The sequence below is a fragment of the Acytostelium subglobosum genome (genome assembly GCF_000787575.1).
Source record: "Acytostelium subglobosum LB1 DNA, scaffold: scaffold7, whole genome shotgun sequence".
In the NCBI taxonomy this organism is placed as follows: Eukaryota; Evosea; class Eumycetozoa; order Acytosteliales; family Acytosteliaceae; genus Acytostelium; species Acytostelium subglobosum.
Window position 1 is genome coordinate 655957 of NW_012236526.1, and position 13140 is coordinate 669096.

Genomic DNA, 13140 nt, shown 5'->3' on the forward strand with positions numbered 1-13140 from the left:
CTACACTAATGTACCACACGAACAAACCATCGAATGTCGACTCAATTCGAATTCAAAACCACACACTCCCGCACGATTCATTTGCCGGTCACCACCACAAAATTGTTCGTTGAATCAAAGACGGCGTTGCTGGCTGCCCTGGTCACAGATCAAGTCTACAACAAAAGGATCGGTGTATTAATGGTAAGAGCATGCTTCTATCATTTTCAAACTATTATCTTTCAAATCACAAATATATATATATATATAAAGGTATAGAAATTAGGATATATACAATCAATCAATCAATCATTAGTATATATTACTTACATAGGATAGGACAGACACACAAAGTGTTTAATTTAAAAAATATTTATTTATTTTTCATTCAAAGACCGTTAACTGCATCATAGTCGTCGTGTGGGTGAGGGCTTCATTCCTTCAAAGACAAACAAACAAACAACGAACCTTTGCAAGAACCTGGGTGGTGTTGTAATTTGATTTCAAATTGTAATCATTTACATTCATTCATTCATTCAAACATATCATTACACATACACATACATATAATATATATCTATCTATATCATATTTAGTTCAATCAATCATTACATTAATAATTTAGTTGTAACATACCAATATATATCTTTATTACACACATACACATCAATTATTGAGTGTACTTCATCATTCATTCATTTAATCACAATCAATCATTTAAGTTACACTTACTTGTATCATTAGTCTAAAGTAGTAACAACAACAGCAGCAGCAGCAGCAGCAGCAGTAGTATTAGCAACAACAGCAACAACTACAACAACAACAACAGCAACAGCAACAGTAGCACTCAGTACTAGCAGCCAACACGATAAATATATATACAAAAGATGTCAGATTTAGATGAATATGAGAATGAGATTAGATCTCTGTTGGAGGAGATCGATAGAGGTATTAAGGAGATAACTAGAGCATCTGGAAAGAAACAACAGTTTGACGTTAGAGCAAAGGCCGAGATGTTGGAGGGTAGACTAAAGCGTGCGAATGCCGTTCTAAAGAGCTTCAGAGCGGACTACAGAGAGCTGGAGAAGAAGGATCAGGGACCATACGCAACCAAGGCCACACAGTTTGAAGAGACGCTCAAGACACTAAAGAACGAACTGGAATGGGCGTGCAAGCAGAGTGAGAACGGTGGACTCGGTGCCGCAGGTGCTCAAAGCTCGCCACAGGACGACTATCAACAGACAATGGTGCAGGCCAAGAGGATACAAGCTGAGGACATTGATGCCACCGGCAGAATTGCCAGTCAAGTCGTAACAATCAATCAAGTGGGTAGACATAGCAAACTTAATAAATGATGATGGAGATGAGCGCAAGTGACTAACTCTCAATCAATCAACTTCAAACCAATGTTTAGGTCGGTCAAGCAACACTTGAAGAGATGGCCATACAGGAGGAGAAGATGAAACAGATCAACAAGAGCATGGATGAGATTGATGGCAATCTCAAGTTGGCACAGAGACAGATGAGAGCCTTTGCCAGAAAGATGGCCACAGACAAGCTTATCATGGGTCTGGTACTGCTAATCGTCCTGGCCATTATATTCGTCATTATATGGAAGATTGTCAAGAAATAATCAAACATACAATTAACTCAATATATATATATTAATAATATTAATAATAATAATAACTTGTCATAATACAAACAAACAAACAAACACGTCCCTCTCATCCAACCTAACTTTTTTGATTAGGCCTCCAATCTTTGGCACAAACACAAAAGCCAACCAAAAAGGGATAATTATTTGTTTGTTTTTTTTTTTCAAAGACTCCCCATTTGATTTTTTGGTCAACTAAAACCAATCAATCATTAATCCTCGAGGGAATGTTCTATTCTAAGCATATCATCAATCATACTTATACATACTCACGATACATTGTCATGACAAGATGATGGATACTCTACCTCCACAGTTAATAGCCAACATCCTTTATCTTGATCTAAGTAATCAGTTCAAGTGTGGTCGTGATGGTCCCAAAGCCCAAGTATGTGTTGGTCCAGCATCATTCACCATCACAGCCAACAACACCCCTGGTGGAGTCCAACAACAACCAAATCCCTCAACAATGACAATGACAACCAAAGATGTTATATGCTTTGATAAGAATGACTCTGCATATAGGTCATTGATTAGATACTCGTTGGTGTGTCGTGGTTGGAAGGATGCAGTGGTTGGACTCATTCCAATTCATTCATTCTCAATCACTAATGCCAGTGGACTAAAGTTGTTGTTATCGTTCATCAATCGAATCAACCGTCTGCCTCAGATGACAACGTTGAACTTTGTTGTGTCGGAGCAATTGCGTAGTCTTACGCCAGCCACCTCCGAGCCATACTCACGCTACTGGACGCCATCAGTCAATTCGACGCCAACCATGATCACTAATCCAACATCATCAATGTTGGCTTACAACAACTGCTCCATGAACCATGTATTCTCCACATACCCCTCGCTGTTGGCGGCCCATGTTGATGGAGACACTCGCACTGGCAATGGCACTGACACTGCTGGCTCAGACTCTGTCAATGGCAATGGCAAGGAGGCCAACCCCAACCCAGGCAAGAAGATCAAAAGCTTCTTCAAGTCTCTGCTGCCGAATGATGAGCACGAGTTAAGAAGGGAGCACTTTGAACGATTGCTAAAGAGTGGCCTCGCCGTGCAGTCACTGCGCTTCACTCATGACTCTTGGGAGTCACACTATGGTGCATGCCTCTCTTTATCATTGCTGGCGTGGCCTCTAGCTGAGCTCAATCTTAGCGGCAACAAGCTGAATGATGGAACTATGAAGTTGATCCTGCTGGCCTTCTCTTCGCTCAAGGTCATCCACCTGCACAGCTTGAACTTGTCACACAACAACCTCTCCAACGAGTCGGTGCTGGGCCTTGCCAAACTGATCAAGAGCTATGGCGTGCCATCAAGGATCAACTTGTCGCATAACCAAGTTACATCGGCGCCAATCAAGCCACTGCTAGAGGCCATGCGCTCTGGAATCGAGCCATTCTCCATCCAGCTCTCACACAACAAACTCAATGACCTTGGAGGTGTGCTCTTCTGTCGCTACCTTCAGACAAACTCCAATCTGCGCGAACTCAACCTTGCCAACAACAACCTCACATGCGAGACACTGATACTCATGGCTGAGGCGCTGCGCACCAACGCCTCACTCACATCACTCAAGATGTCACTGGTCGTGATGGGTCACGAGGAGACACTAGCACTCGATACGGCACTGCGAGAGAACACCACGCTCCGCCAGTTTGCGATGGCTGCATGTGTGGCTACTTCACTGGCCGGTTCAAAGCTGGCACAGGCTGTTGCTCGCAGCAGATCAATCACTAGACTGGATCTACGCTACAACAGCATCGACATCACAGGTGCCAAGACTCTCATTGAATCACTGGCCGTCAATGAGCTTTTAGTTTACTTGGACCTCGGTTACTGTGGCATTGGTGCAGAAGCAGGGGCATTGTTTGGTCCAAGTCTGTCGGCCAACAAACATCTTCAGAGCCTCTACCTCAATGACAATCGATTGGGCGCCAGTGGTATCATTGCTATATCCGAGGGACTCGCTGCAAATAGCACGTTGCGCGACCTCGACCTCTCGTCCAACTGCTCGATCAACGAGACCCTTGGCCTGGAGGCCGTGTCAAGGCTCTCTGACGCAATGGCGCGCAACACATCACTTCACTCACTAAGACTCAACTTCAATCGTCTTGGACACGAGTCTGTTAGTCTGCTGGCGGCTGCATTAAGATCCAACAGGTCGTTGGTATCCCTTAGTCTGGCCGGCAACTACATCCGCAACGAAGGTGCAATCGCTCTCAAAGGTGCACTACAAGTGAACACTACACTTCGCTCACTCAATCTCAATACGGCAGGTCTACAAGCTGATGGACTACTCACATTGTTGGGCGCACTGACCACAAACACACATCTGGCTGAAGTCAACCTGGCCAACCAGGCAGCGACGCCCGACGAACTGGTTCAGATTGACAAGGCGCTCCGCCAAGTATTGCAGCGCAACTCCAGTCTGGTACAACTTGAGGTGCTGCCGTCTGTATCAGAGCGTCGCCCATACCTCTACGAACGCCAAAGGCACCACTACAAGTTCAAGAAGTACCTCTTGAAGCTCTATGAGTGGAAGTCAGTGGCCAAAGAGCGACTGATTGAACAGTTCTCGCTCCTCCTCAAGACCTAGGCTCGCCTTCCACATCCCAACCAACCTCCCCTTCCCCACCCTCCCCTATTTATGTACAGAACATTAAACAATCATAGACCTTGGCTATGTCCAAGTCTTGTCTAGTTTGCTTCCTACCCTGCCCTACCCTTTAGAAGACATCTGCGTGAGGAGTCTGGTGACAACATTGTTGAAGACAGTCAGTCGTTTAATGAGAGTCAATGAATGGATGGAATGTTTTACGCCGAGTTGTCTGTATATCTATCTGTCTATCTGTCTGTCTGTCAATGATTGTTGTTGGGGATTGTTGGATTTGGTTGGGCTTGGGATTGGTGTCTGGCTGTAGTAACTACTGCAATGTTGTTGTTGTTTAGTTTGGCTTGGTCGTACCACGACTGCTGCTGCTAGGTTTAAATATCTTCAGTGTCTCCTTCTTCTTGTCTATGTCTTTTTTCTCTTTGTCTTGGTCCTGGTTCTTGTCAGTCGTCTCCTTCACCTTGTCATCATTGCTAGTGCTGGTACTGGTGCTGCTACTAGTGCTAGTGCTAGTGCTGGCGGTGTCACTCTCGTGATTGTGATTGTTGTTGCTATTGGTGTTGTTGTCCTTTGAGCCTTCTGCCATTATTGAGTCGATCTTTGGTGGTGCTGGCTGTTCTTTCTCCTTCTCCTTCTCATTCTCCTTATCCATCTTCATCTCCTTGTCGTCATTCTCCTTAACAATCTCTTTCTCTTTCTCCTTCTCCTTCTCCTTCTCTTTGACATCGACAGCCTGCGTCAGTGGTTCTGTGGGGCTGTCCACTGATGACTTGGATCGCTTGAGTGACTCTGTGCTGGAGCCATTCTCAGTGTCAATCTCTGTGTGCTTTCGCTTGTTGGCTTCTTCCTGCTCCTGACCAGCCTTCTCGACATTGTCTGGACGTGGTGAGCGAGGTGGTGTGGCAGTTGCAGTGATCTTGATGTTCTTGTTGTTGTTGGAGCTGTCATCATCGATCTGCATTGATTGTTCGTCAGTAGTTGATGTTGTGGCGGTATCTTTAGCGTCTGGCTCCTTCTCGGTTGTTGGAGGTGACTTGGTGGTGGTGGTGGCTGGAGTGCTCTCTGTCGTTGTCTCTTTGCTTGACTCCTTTGGCTCATCCATCTCGACGACATTGGTTTTTGGTTGTTCCTTCTCTTTCTCCTTCTCTGTCTCCTTCTCCTTCACAATCTCTGGCTCCTTCTCCTTCTCTTTCACGCTCTCCTTCTCCTTCTCCTCGTTGTCGGTCTCTGTCTCTGTCTCCTTCTCCTTGGATGCAGCGGCATCAGCAATCGCACTCAAGAATGCTGAGGAGGTGTGATGATGCTTGTCCTCGTGGCTTTCCTTTTCGATAATGTCCTTCTTGGTTCTCTCCACCATCTCCCTGTCTGATCCATTCTCTCTCTCGCTGACTCTGTTGTCCCTGCTGCTGCCGTGCTTCATCTCGATATCGGCCATCCTCTCGAGTGAATGTCTACCACTACCCTTGTCCATGCTGTTGCTCCTTTCAATGTCCATTACTGGTGAGGCCTCCCTGTTGAATGCAGGAAGAGCAATTCGCTCTCTAGAGTCTGGCTCAGACTCTCTCATGATGGCGTCCTCATTGTTGCGGGCTGGCTCCCTCTCTCTGGCTCTGTCCTGGATATCTCTGAACTGGAACAGACCACCTGCGTCAGGTCTGCCGTTGAGACCCATCAGCAGTCCTCGCTCCTCCATGTGTCGGGACTCGGGTGACGAGGCTGTGTTCAGATCCTTGCCCTTGTTCCTCTGCGTGCTCTTGTCGGTCAGTGAGATGTTCAGCTCGTTCGACGAAGGCAGGCTGTGGTTCCTCTCGTCGTGCAGGATCTCGGGCAGGTTGGGAATGCTGCCACTGCTGCTGCTGTTGTTGTTTCCGCCGCTGTTGTTCGAAGTGCCGTTGCCACTACCAACATCTCTCATGCTTGCGAGGCCACCTGGTCCCATGCTGCCGCCGCCACTGCCAGCCTCTCTCATGTTAGCGAGGCCGCCGCTGCCAACTCCAATGCCTCCAATGCTGTTGCCTCCTGTCATGCTGGCGATGCTTCCTCCATTGTTGTTTCCTCCGCCATTGTTTTGTCCGCCAATGTTGCCACTGTTGCTGCGACCGCCAGGGCCCCTGTTCTCCATCATGCCGCCTGGTGAGTTTGGTTCGATTGTCATTGGGGCCGACTTGTTATCAATGAACTCCTCCTTCTCTCCATCCTTCTTCTTTTGTTTGTTGCTATTTGGTTTAAGTGGAGGTGGAAGAGAGTTAGTTAGACAACGATCATCATCATCGTGTGCACTTTGGTCCTTACCTAATCTGTGATTTAAGGGTGGCTAGTCTTGATTGAATATGCTTGTTCTGTGGATCCAACTCTGCTGCTCTGATGTAGGCATCCAAAGAGTCAGAGTACTGGTTGCAGCTCTCGTACAGTGTGCCAAGGTCGTACCACACCTCGCTCAGGTATGGATTGATCCTGATTGCTCTTGTGTATGCATCCAATGCATCGCGATACTGATTGATTTGATAATAGAGAACACCGATGGAGCACCAGAACGATGGGTTGCGACCATCGCGGTAGACCGCCTGCTGATAGGCGTCGTAGGCCTTCTTGTACTTTTGTTGAATCATGTAGCATCGACCGAGTAGATACCAGGTCTGAGCGTCTGATGGGTCCGAGTCGATGGACTGGATCAAAAAGTTGATGGCCTTCTCCTGATTGGAGAAGGTTGGGTCGTGGTGATAGAGCCAGCCGAGCTGTTGTAACACCTTAGCATGTGTTGGGTTCTCCTTCAACACTGTCTCGTATGCCTCCTTTGCTAAAGTATACTGTTTGTTGTTGTTGTTGTTGGTTAGTCAGCTGCCAGCCTGGTTGTCGTGGCGGTTGATTGATCTACATACATCCTTCTGCAACTCATATACGTGTCCTATCTGGAACCAAATGTCAGAGGCGGTGAGGGGCTTGGGAGGGTTCTTGAGAAGGCTGTTGAAGCACTCGAGACTCTGTTCGTACTTGCCCTGGTGCTTGTAGAGCACGCCCAGACGGAAGTAGATCTCGTTGTTCTTCTCAAAGTTGCTGCTCATCTTGAGCACGGCGGTGAAGGCCTCCTCGGCGTGCTCGTACGAGCCGTAGCGGTCGTACAGAATGCCAATGCCGTACCAGAGCTTGGGGTCCTTGGGGTTGGGCAGGTGATAGAGTGCGTGCTGGTAGGCCGTGTAGGCCTTGTGCAGATCGTCCATCATCAGATAGCAGTGGCCCAGATGGCCCCAGGCCTCGCCGTTCTTGTTGTCGATGGTGACGACGCGCTGGAAGTAGTCCGAGGCCTTTTGGAACTGCTCCTTGGCGCGAAAGATCGAAGCGATCTGTGACAGCGCCTTGATAGAGTATGGGTTGTGCTTGAGGGCGTTCTCGTACGAGAAGATGGCCTTTTCCTGGTCGCCCAGCACCTCGGCCACCGAGCCCAGCTGTGTCCACACCAATTCATTCTGCTCTCTGAACTTCTGTGTGATCACTGCCAGATGATCGACATTCCCATTATTGTTGTTGTTATTGTTGTTGACGTTGACACCTGCGCCGCTGTTTGACATGTTGTGTGTTTTGTTGGCGACTCTGTCGTAGTATTTCCCTTTGATGTCTAATTGATTGATTGTTTATTCGTTTGGATGAATGACTACGGAATGATTGATTGATTGAGTCAATGATACTACTATTCTATGTTGTTTGAAGAATGTGAAGTAGTAGGAGTGTCAATGAATGTTTGGCTCACTCACTTTATCTATCACTATCACTATCACTATCACCCTATCTCTCTCTGTCACAAGTTAGTTATGTTATACGGGTGTGGTGTGTAGGATGTGTGTGAATGTATAAGAGGGGTGAATGATGAATTGAGTTGTGTCGATCGGTGTGTTAGTGTAAATGGTAGAGTGGTGTGTGTGAGTGCAGTAAGCATTATGATGATGATGAGGTGTGTGGCTGACCAGAACCGAGCTGAGCCTTTGCTATGATAATTGTTTGTTCTACCCCCACCCACACTAACCACGCGTCTAACATTATTAGTGGTGGGGGTGAAATGGGCGGGGTGTGGTGGGTGTCTCTCTCTGACGATGAGGAGTTTTGTGTGTGTTTGAATTTATGTGTATGTATGCGTATGCTTTGTCTGCATGGTAATGCTCTGTCTGTCCTGGCCTTGTTGTCTTTGTCTTGCTCCTCCTAGGAAGGTATGACATGACAACTTCAAGTAAGTACTTACTTGTGACAATATCAATATGGTTTGAGATAAAGGATGGTGGAATTATAGATTGATTGTTTGATTGATTGACTGATTGAATCTGATCAGATTCCTCATGAATAGGATTGATATATATAGACTGATGATTGATTGAATGATTGATGATGTGTTATTGAATGGAATGATGATCAGGTCTATCTATGTATCTGAGTCTATGTATTATATGTATCTATCTATCTATCTATGTATAATTAGCAAAGGAGAGACTAACAACTAACTAAAAGATAATGTTGGGTTGTTGTTGTGTGGGTTCCAATCAACACTCACACACGAGAAGTATGAACAGTCACCCATCATCCACACCCCCCTCCTAATGGATAATAATAATCTTTGGAACTTCAATTATGGAATCAACAATAATTAACAATTACATCTAGATAATCACAAGTAATATTTATTTATAATTTAAATATTAATTACTTCATTATTATTGTCTTATTCCAACATTGATGACAAACCTAGATAAACCCATAAATTCAAATTATTTTGATCACTCAAACAAAGGGCGCGAAATATTCAAAGTTGAATTAGATTCATGTGATAGTTCATTGATTGAACGATTATTGACATAATGAAAGGTACAAAGGAGGTAAATAATAGTAATAATAATAATAATAGTAATAGTATATTGTCAATAGCTCCAAGAAAGAAGAAAAGAACAGAGGAACCTCCTCCTCCTACACAGGACATCACCATTAGACTCACTGAGATGGCCATCGCCACCACCAAGAAGAAGGTAGGTCGACCAAAGCAAGCAAGCAAGCAACAGGCAACAACAGTGACGACATAAACTTATAAACAAACACAGACACAGACAACCCCAAAGAAGAAGAGGCAATCATTATTATCATCGGCAGCAGCAGAGGCAAAAGCAGCGGCAGCAGAAGCAGCAACAAAGGAGAGGCTAATATGTTGCAAGTGCTTGACTGAATATGATAGTCAACATTCTATAAAGTTGAAGGATAACCCATTGGTACGTTGCGAGAACTGCCAGAGATGGTGCCACATTCAACGGTGTGGCTCGAGAGACAGAGCCTCCAAATCGTTCTTCTGTTCGCACTGTCAGCGCTTGAAGAACCTCGCCGAGAAGGGCTCGCTCAGTCGCCAGCTCCGAGAGTTGACCATCAGCTCCAAGAAGTCACTGGAGGCAAGGCTCAAGACCAAGCTCGTTGAGAAGCCCCCAGGCTTTGATGACGACGACGACGACGACGGCAGGCCCATCTATCGCCAGCCTGGCAAGGAGGATGGGGACTACATCCCGCGCTCCTCAGACGACCCCGTTGACACCTATCTCACCGAGTCAGACTTCACATATGCAATGGCAACTGTATGTTTGTTTGTTTGATTACACCACCTACGCACGTGCACGGCTACTCTAACGCTACGCCACTCCTTGTCTACAACAGAAACTATCGCCGACATACCCAGCCAAACGACAGGATGGGGACCCAACATTTGAGCACTTGAACCAGTTTATCGGCTTGGACAAAGAGAGTAGCGAGCAGGTGATAAGGTCTCGATATCACGCATTCATTCAGTACACAGAGTCCGAGTCGTTGAAGGCACTGGACAACTACACGGTCAACTCAAACATGCCCAAGATGAAGGAGATTGTCAACTTTATCGAAAAGGCCTATCCGCCCCAGACCGTGCTGGAGACGCGCATGCACCTGGCGAAGCGGACACCAATCAATCTGCAGACGATGCAGCCCAGCATGCCCACCGTGCTCCTGTACACTGGCACGTCTATCCCAAACATCGTCCACATGTTCCAATTGGTCGGCCTGGGGCTGGCCGGGCGCAAAGAGAACAGCATGCAGACTTTGCTGCCGCTGGACCCAAGCTACTCGCTGCCACCCATCGCCACATTGAGCAGCGAGCACTGTTCCTCATTGCGATCGGCGATCACAGCCATTTGCCAACAGTACATTCAGTCGTCGACCAAGTACGCTCGCGATCTGGACGCCAGCTCGGCACAGGACAGCGTACTACAGAGTGAATCACAACTGGAGGAGTCTGACGTCATTGACCAGAGTGTCGAGGGCACACAGAACACGCAGCCAACCCAGACGACGGGCGGAGGCAAGGCGGCACCAAAGGGTACTCGAACCACCAGCATCGCAGAGATTGAGAGGTGGTACATGCACACACATCACCTCCCATTGATGCAGCGAACGATCGATGCGTTCGTCAAGAAGACACCACCAGGCGAGCTGACCACTGACAAGCTCGACAGCCTGACCGTGTCCAGGGTGACGCCCATGGTCATCATCGAGAACTTTGAAGCATGGGACGCATCAATCATTCAAGATCTATTATACTTACTACAGTATGTTGTTCATTCACGTGTCTGCGGCTGGCTAACTAACAATCAATCAATCACGCACACGACACAGCTCATATAGAAGCACTGTACCATTCGCAGTCATATTGTCAGTGTCAACCACATCGGATACAGTTCACACGATGCTCACTCATTCGATCACTTCTCTGCTCTCGATCAGATCGATCGCGCTACACTCACAGAACTACTTGTTTGAACGATTTGTCCACGACACGTTTGTGGAGGACGGACTGATATCGTTTGGACCCAAGGTGTACCGCACGCTCTATGAGAGCTTCAAGAACAGTCACCTGTCCATGGAGGTGCTACAGCGCCAGTTCCGGTACGCCATCAAACTGCACTTCTTCTACAACAACCTCAGCTTCCTCTGCACGGACAACCTGCAGCTGGCCGACCACGAGTTTGGCTCCTACATTCTCAATAGCCATCGCAGAGCCAACTTGGTGTACGGCGGTGCCATTAGCGAGGGCGACATGCCAGATGTAAAGATAGTTGGCAAGCCCAGCCCATTCATATCGAAGGACATTGACAATGACAATGTGGACGAGGAGCTCAGCGAAGTCGAGGACAAGTGTTCCGAGGCGAGTCCAGACTGGGAGAACGCAGAGATCCTCAAAAATTCGAGCTATGTGTCCAGCGATGACACCGACGCATCACTCAACTCAGATGGAACAGAGTCAGAGGACGACGATCAGTTCAATCTAAGCATCAGCTTCTACGACCGCCTGACCGTCACTGAGGCCATGCGACCACCAATAAGCGATCACGAGGTACCCGCCAGCGACTACCGGTTGGACAATCTGCAGACCGATCACATCGTCGCCATCAAGAACGTTGCGTCCGTGCAGAACTTTATTGCGACCATGGTGCCAAAGAAGGAAAGGGCGTGGCTGGACAACAACATTCACATGCGTGATGTTATACTCTCAATGATGTACAACTTCTTTGGATTCCGGTTCATCCGCTCAACAATCCTACGTTCCTATCACGCCATCCTCCAGCTGGTCTTCCCCAGCATCCAATTCAGCGAGATACTCTACAAAGTGGCCATCGAGGATTACAACCAGTTTGCATACCTCAAGCAAGAGTTGAAGAAGTAAGTACTCTCTTCCACTCCCATTCCATTTCAATCAATCAATCACTAACTCACCATCATCGTTCAATCAATCAATCAATCAAACAATCAGGGAGGATATGATCAATGGAATTGTAAATGTTGTACAGGGTTGGATAGAGAGACTTACATTGTTGACAGACTTGTCAAACTATCCACAACGATTCCGTCGTCTGGATGATCACATTCCAGCCAACCAGAAGTCTAAGCCTCATGCCAAGATCAACACCTACTTAAAGACATGTCGCGACATCATCCATAAATTCAAGAACCCAGGTTCGGACGATGAGGAGTCTGCTGCCAGGATCAAACATTCAAACAAGTCTAAACAAATGATGTAGGTTATTACGATCAATCACTCAACCAATCTCTTCGACTCATTCACACGTCAACAAACTACAGGGAGGACTTGAAGAGAGCGAGACAAAAGAAGAATCCATATGATGGAGCGCAGATATTGCTACTTGACCTGTTGGATAAGTTCATGTTGTATGTATTGTATTGTATTGTATTGATTGAGTGTCAAGGCCACACTGACTCACTCTCACCAATCATTGGCTCGTAGTGACTTTATCGCATTCGATATGGCCAAGCTTCCAATCAACGAGATATTCTATTGCAATGAAGGAGATATGGTACATCAGAAGTACAACATCAGATTCACGATGGACATTAGACGAGAGATGTTGCGCTCATCAGAGATACTCAAATGTGTCGACCAACAATGCTGTGGTCTCAAACAAAACAATCAACAATCAGCCACCAACGAGGATATCACCATCATGTAAGTATTGATGATTGATTGGATATCTCACCAACACTACTGACCTACCATCCATCAATCCATCCATCCATTCATCCACAGGTTCTCATTATACTCTGAGTTTGGTAGATTCATCAATCTACACGATTGGCTCACATCATTCTGCATGTTATTCAATGGAACTGGAGAGCATTCTCCAGAGCTACAGGCAAGGTTCGCTTCGTCATTGGACATTCTTCAATTCCTTGGCTTGATACAGAGGACCAACAGACGAACTGATCATGTCATTAAAGTGCACTGCTACTGATCGTGTAGTAGCAGAGGGCAGCACTATGGTTTGGTTTGGGCAATGCAAAGCTTAAGAGTGCAAGCATGTCCAACACCAACACCAACATC

The 13140-nt window shown here is 46.7% G+C and overlaps 4 protein-coding genes across 4 annotated transcripts; 3 read left to right on the forward strand and 1 right to left on the reverse strand.

Moving 5' to 3' along the window:
- Window positions 1-866: 866 nt before the first annotated feature.
- Window positions 867-1612, forward strand: SAMD00019534_041420 (hypothetical protein; the record flags this gene model as incomplete). Its single annotated transcript, XM_012900647.1, has 2 exons — window positions 867-1304; window positions 1394-1612. The coding sequence occupies 2 exons, from the start codon at window positions 867-869 to the stop codon at window positions 1610-1612; spliced, it is 657 nt and encodes a 218-aa protein (XP_012756101.1).
- Window positions 1613-1931: 319 nt separating this feature from the next.
- SAMD00019534_041430 (hypothetical protein) lies at window positions 1932-4238 on the forward strand (the record flags this gene model as incomplete). Its single annotated transcript, XM_012900648.1, has 1 exon — window positions 1932-4238. The coding sequence occupies one exon, from the start codon at window positions 1932-1934 to the stop codon at window positions 4236-4238; it is 2307 nt and encodes a 768-aa protein (XP_012756102.1).
- Window positions 4239-4587: 349 nt separating this feature from the next.
- On the reverse strand, window positions 4588-7819 carry SAMD00019534_041440 (hypothetical protein; the record flags this gene model as incomplete). The annotated part of the gene is made up of 3 exons (XM_012900649.1): window positions 4588-6469; window positions 6546-7060; window positions 7133-7819. 3 exons carry the CDS (start codon window positions 7817-7819, stop codon window positions 4588-4590), a joined length of 3084 nt encoding a protein of 1027 aa, XP_012756103.1.
- A 1275-nt stretch (window positions 7820-9094) lies between these two features.
- Window positions 9095-13051, forward strand: SAMD00019534_041450 (hypothetical protein; the record flags this gene model as incomplete). The annotated part of the gene is made up of 8 exons (XM_012900650.1): window positions 9095-9259; window positions 9332-9850; window positions 9930-10852; window positions 10920-11963; window positions 12055-12318; window positions 12384-12470; window positions 12547-12765; window positions 12847-13051. The coding sequence occupies 8 exons, from the start codon at window positions 9095-9097 to the stop codon at window positions 13049-13051; spliced, it is 3426 nt and encodes a 1141-aa protein (XP_012756104.1).
- Between the last annotated feature and the right edge of the window lie 89 nt (window positions 13052-13140).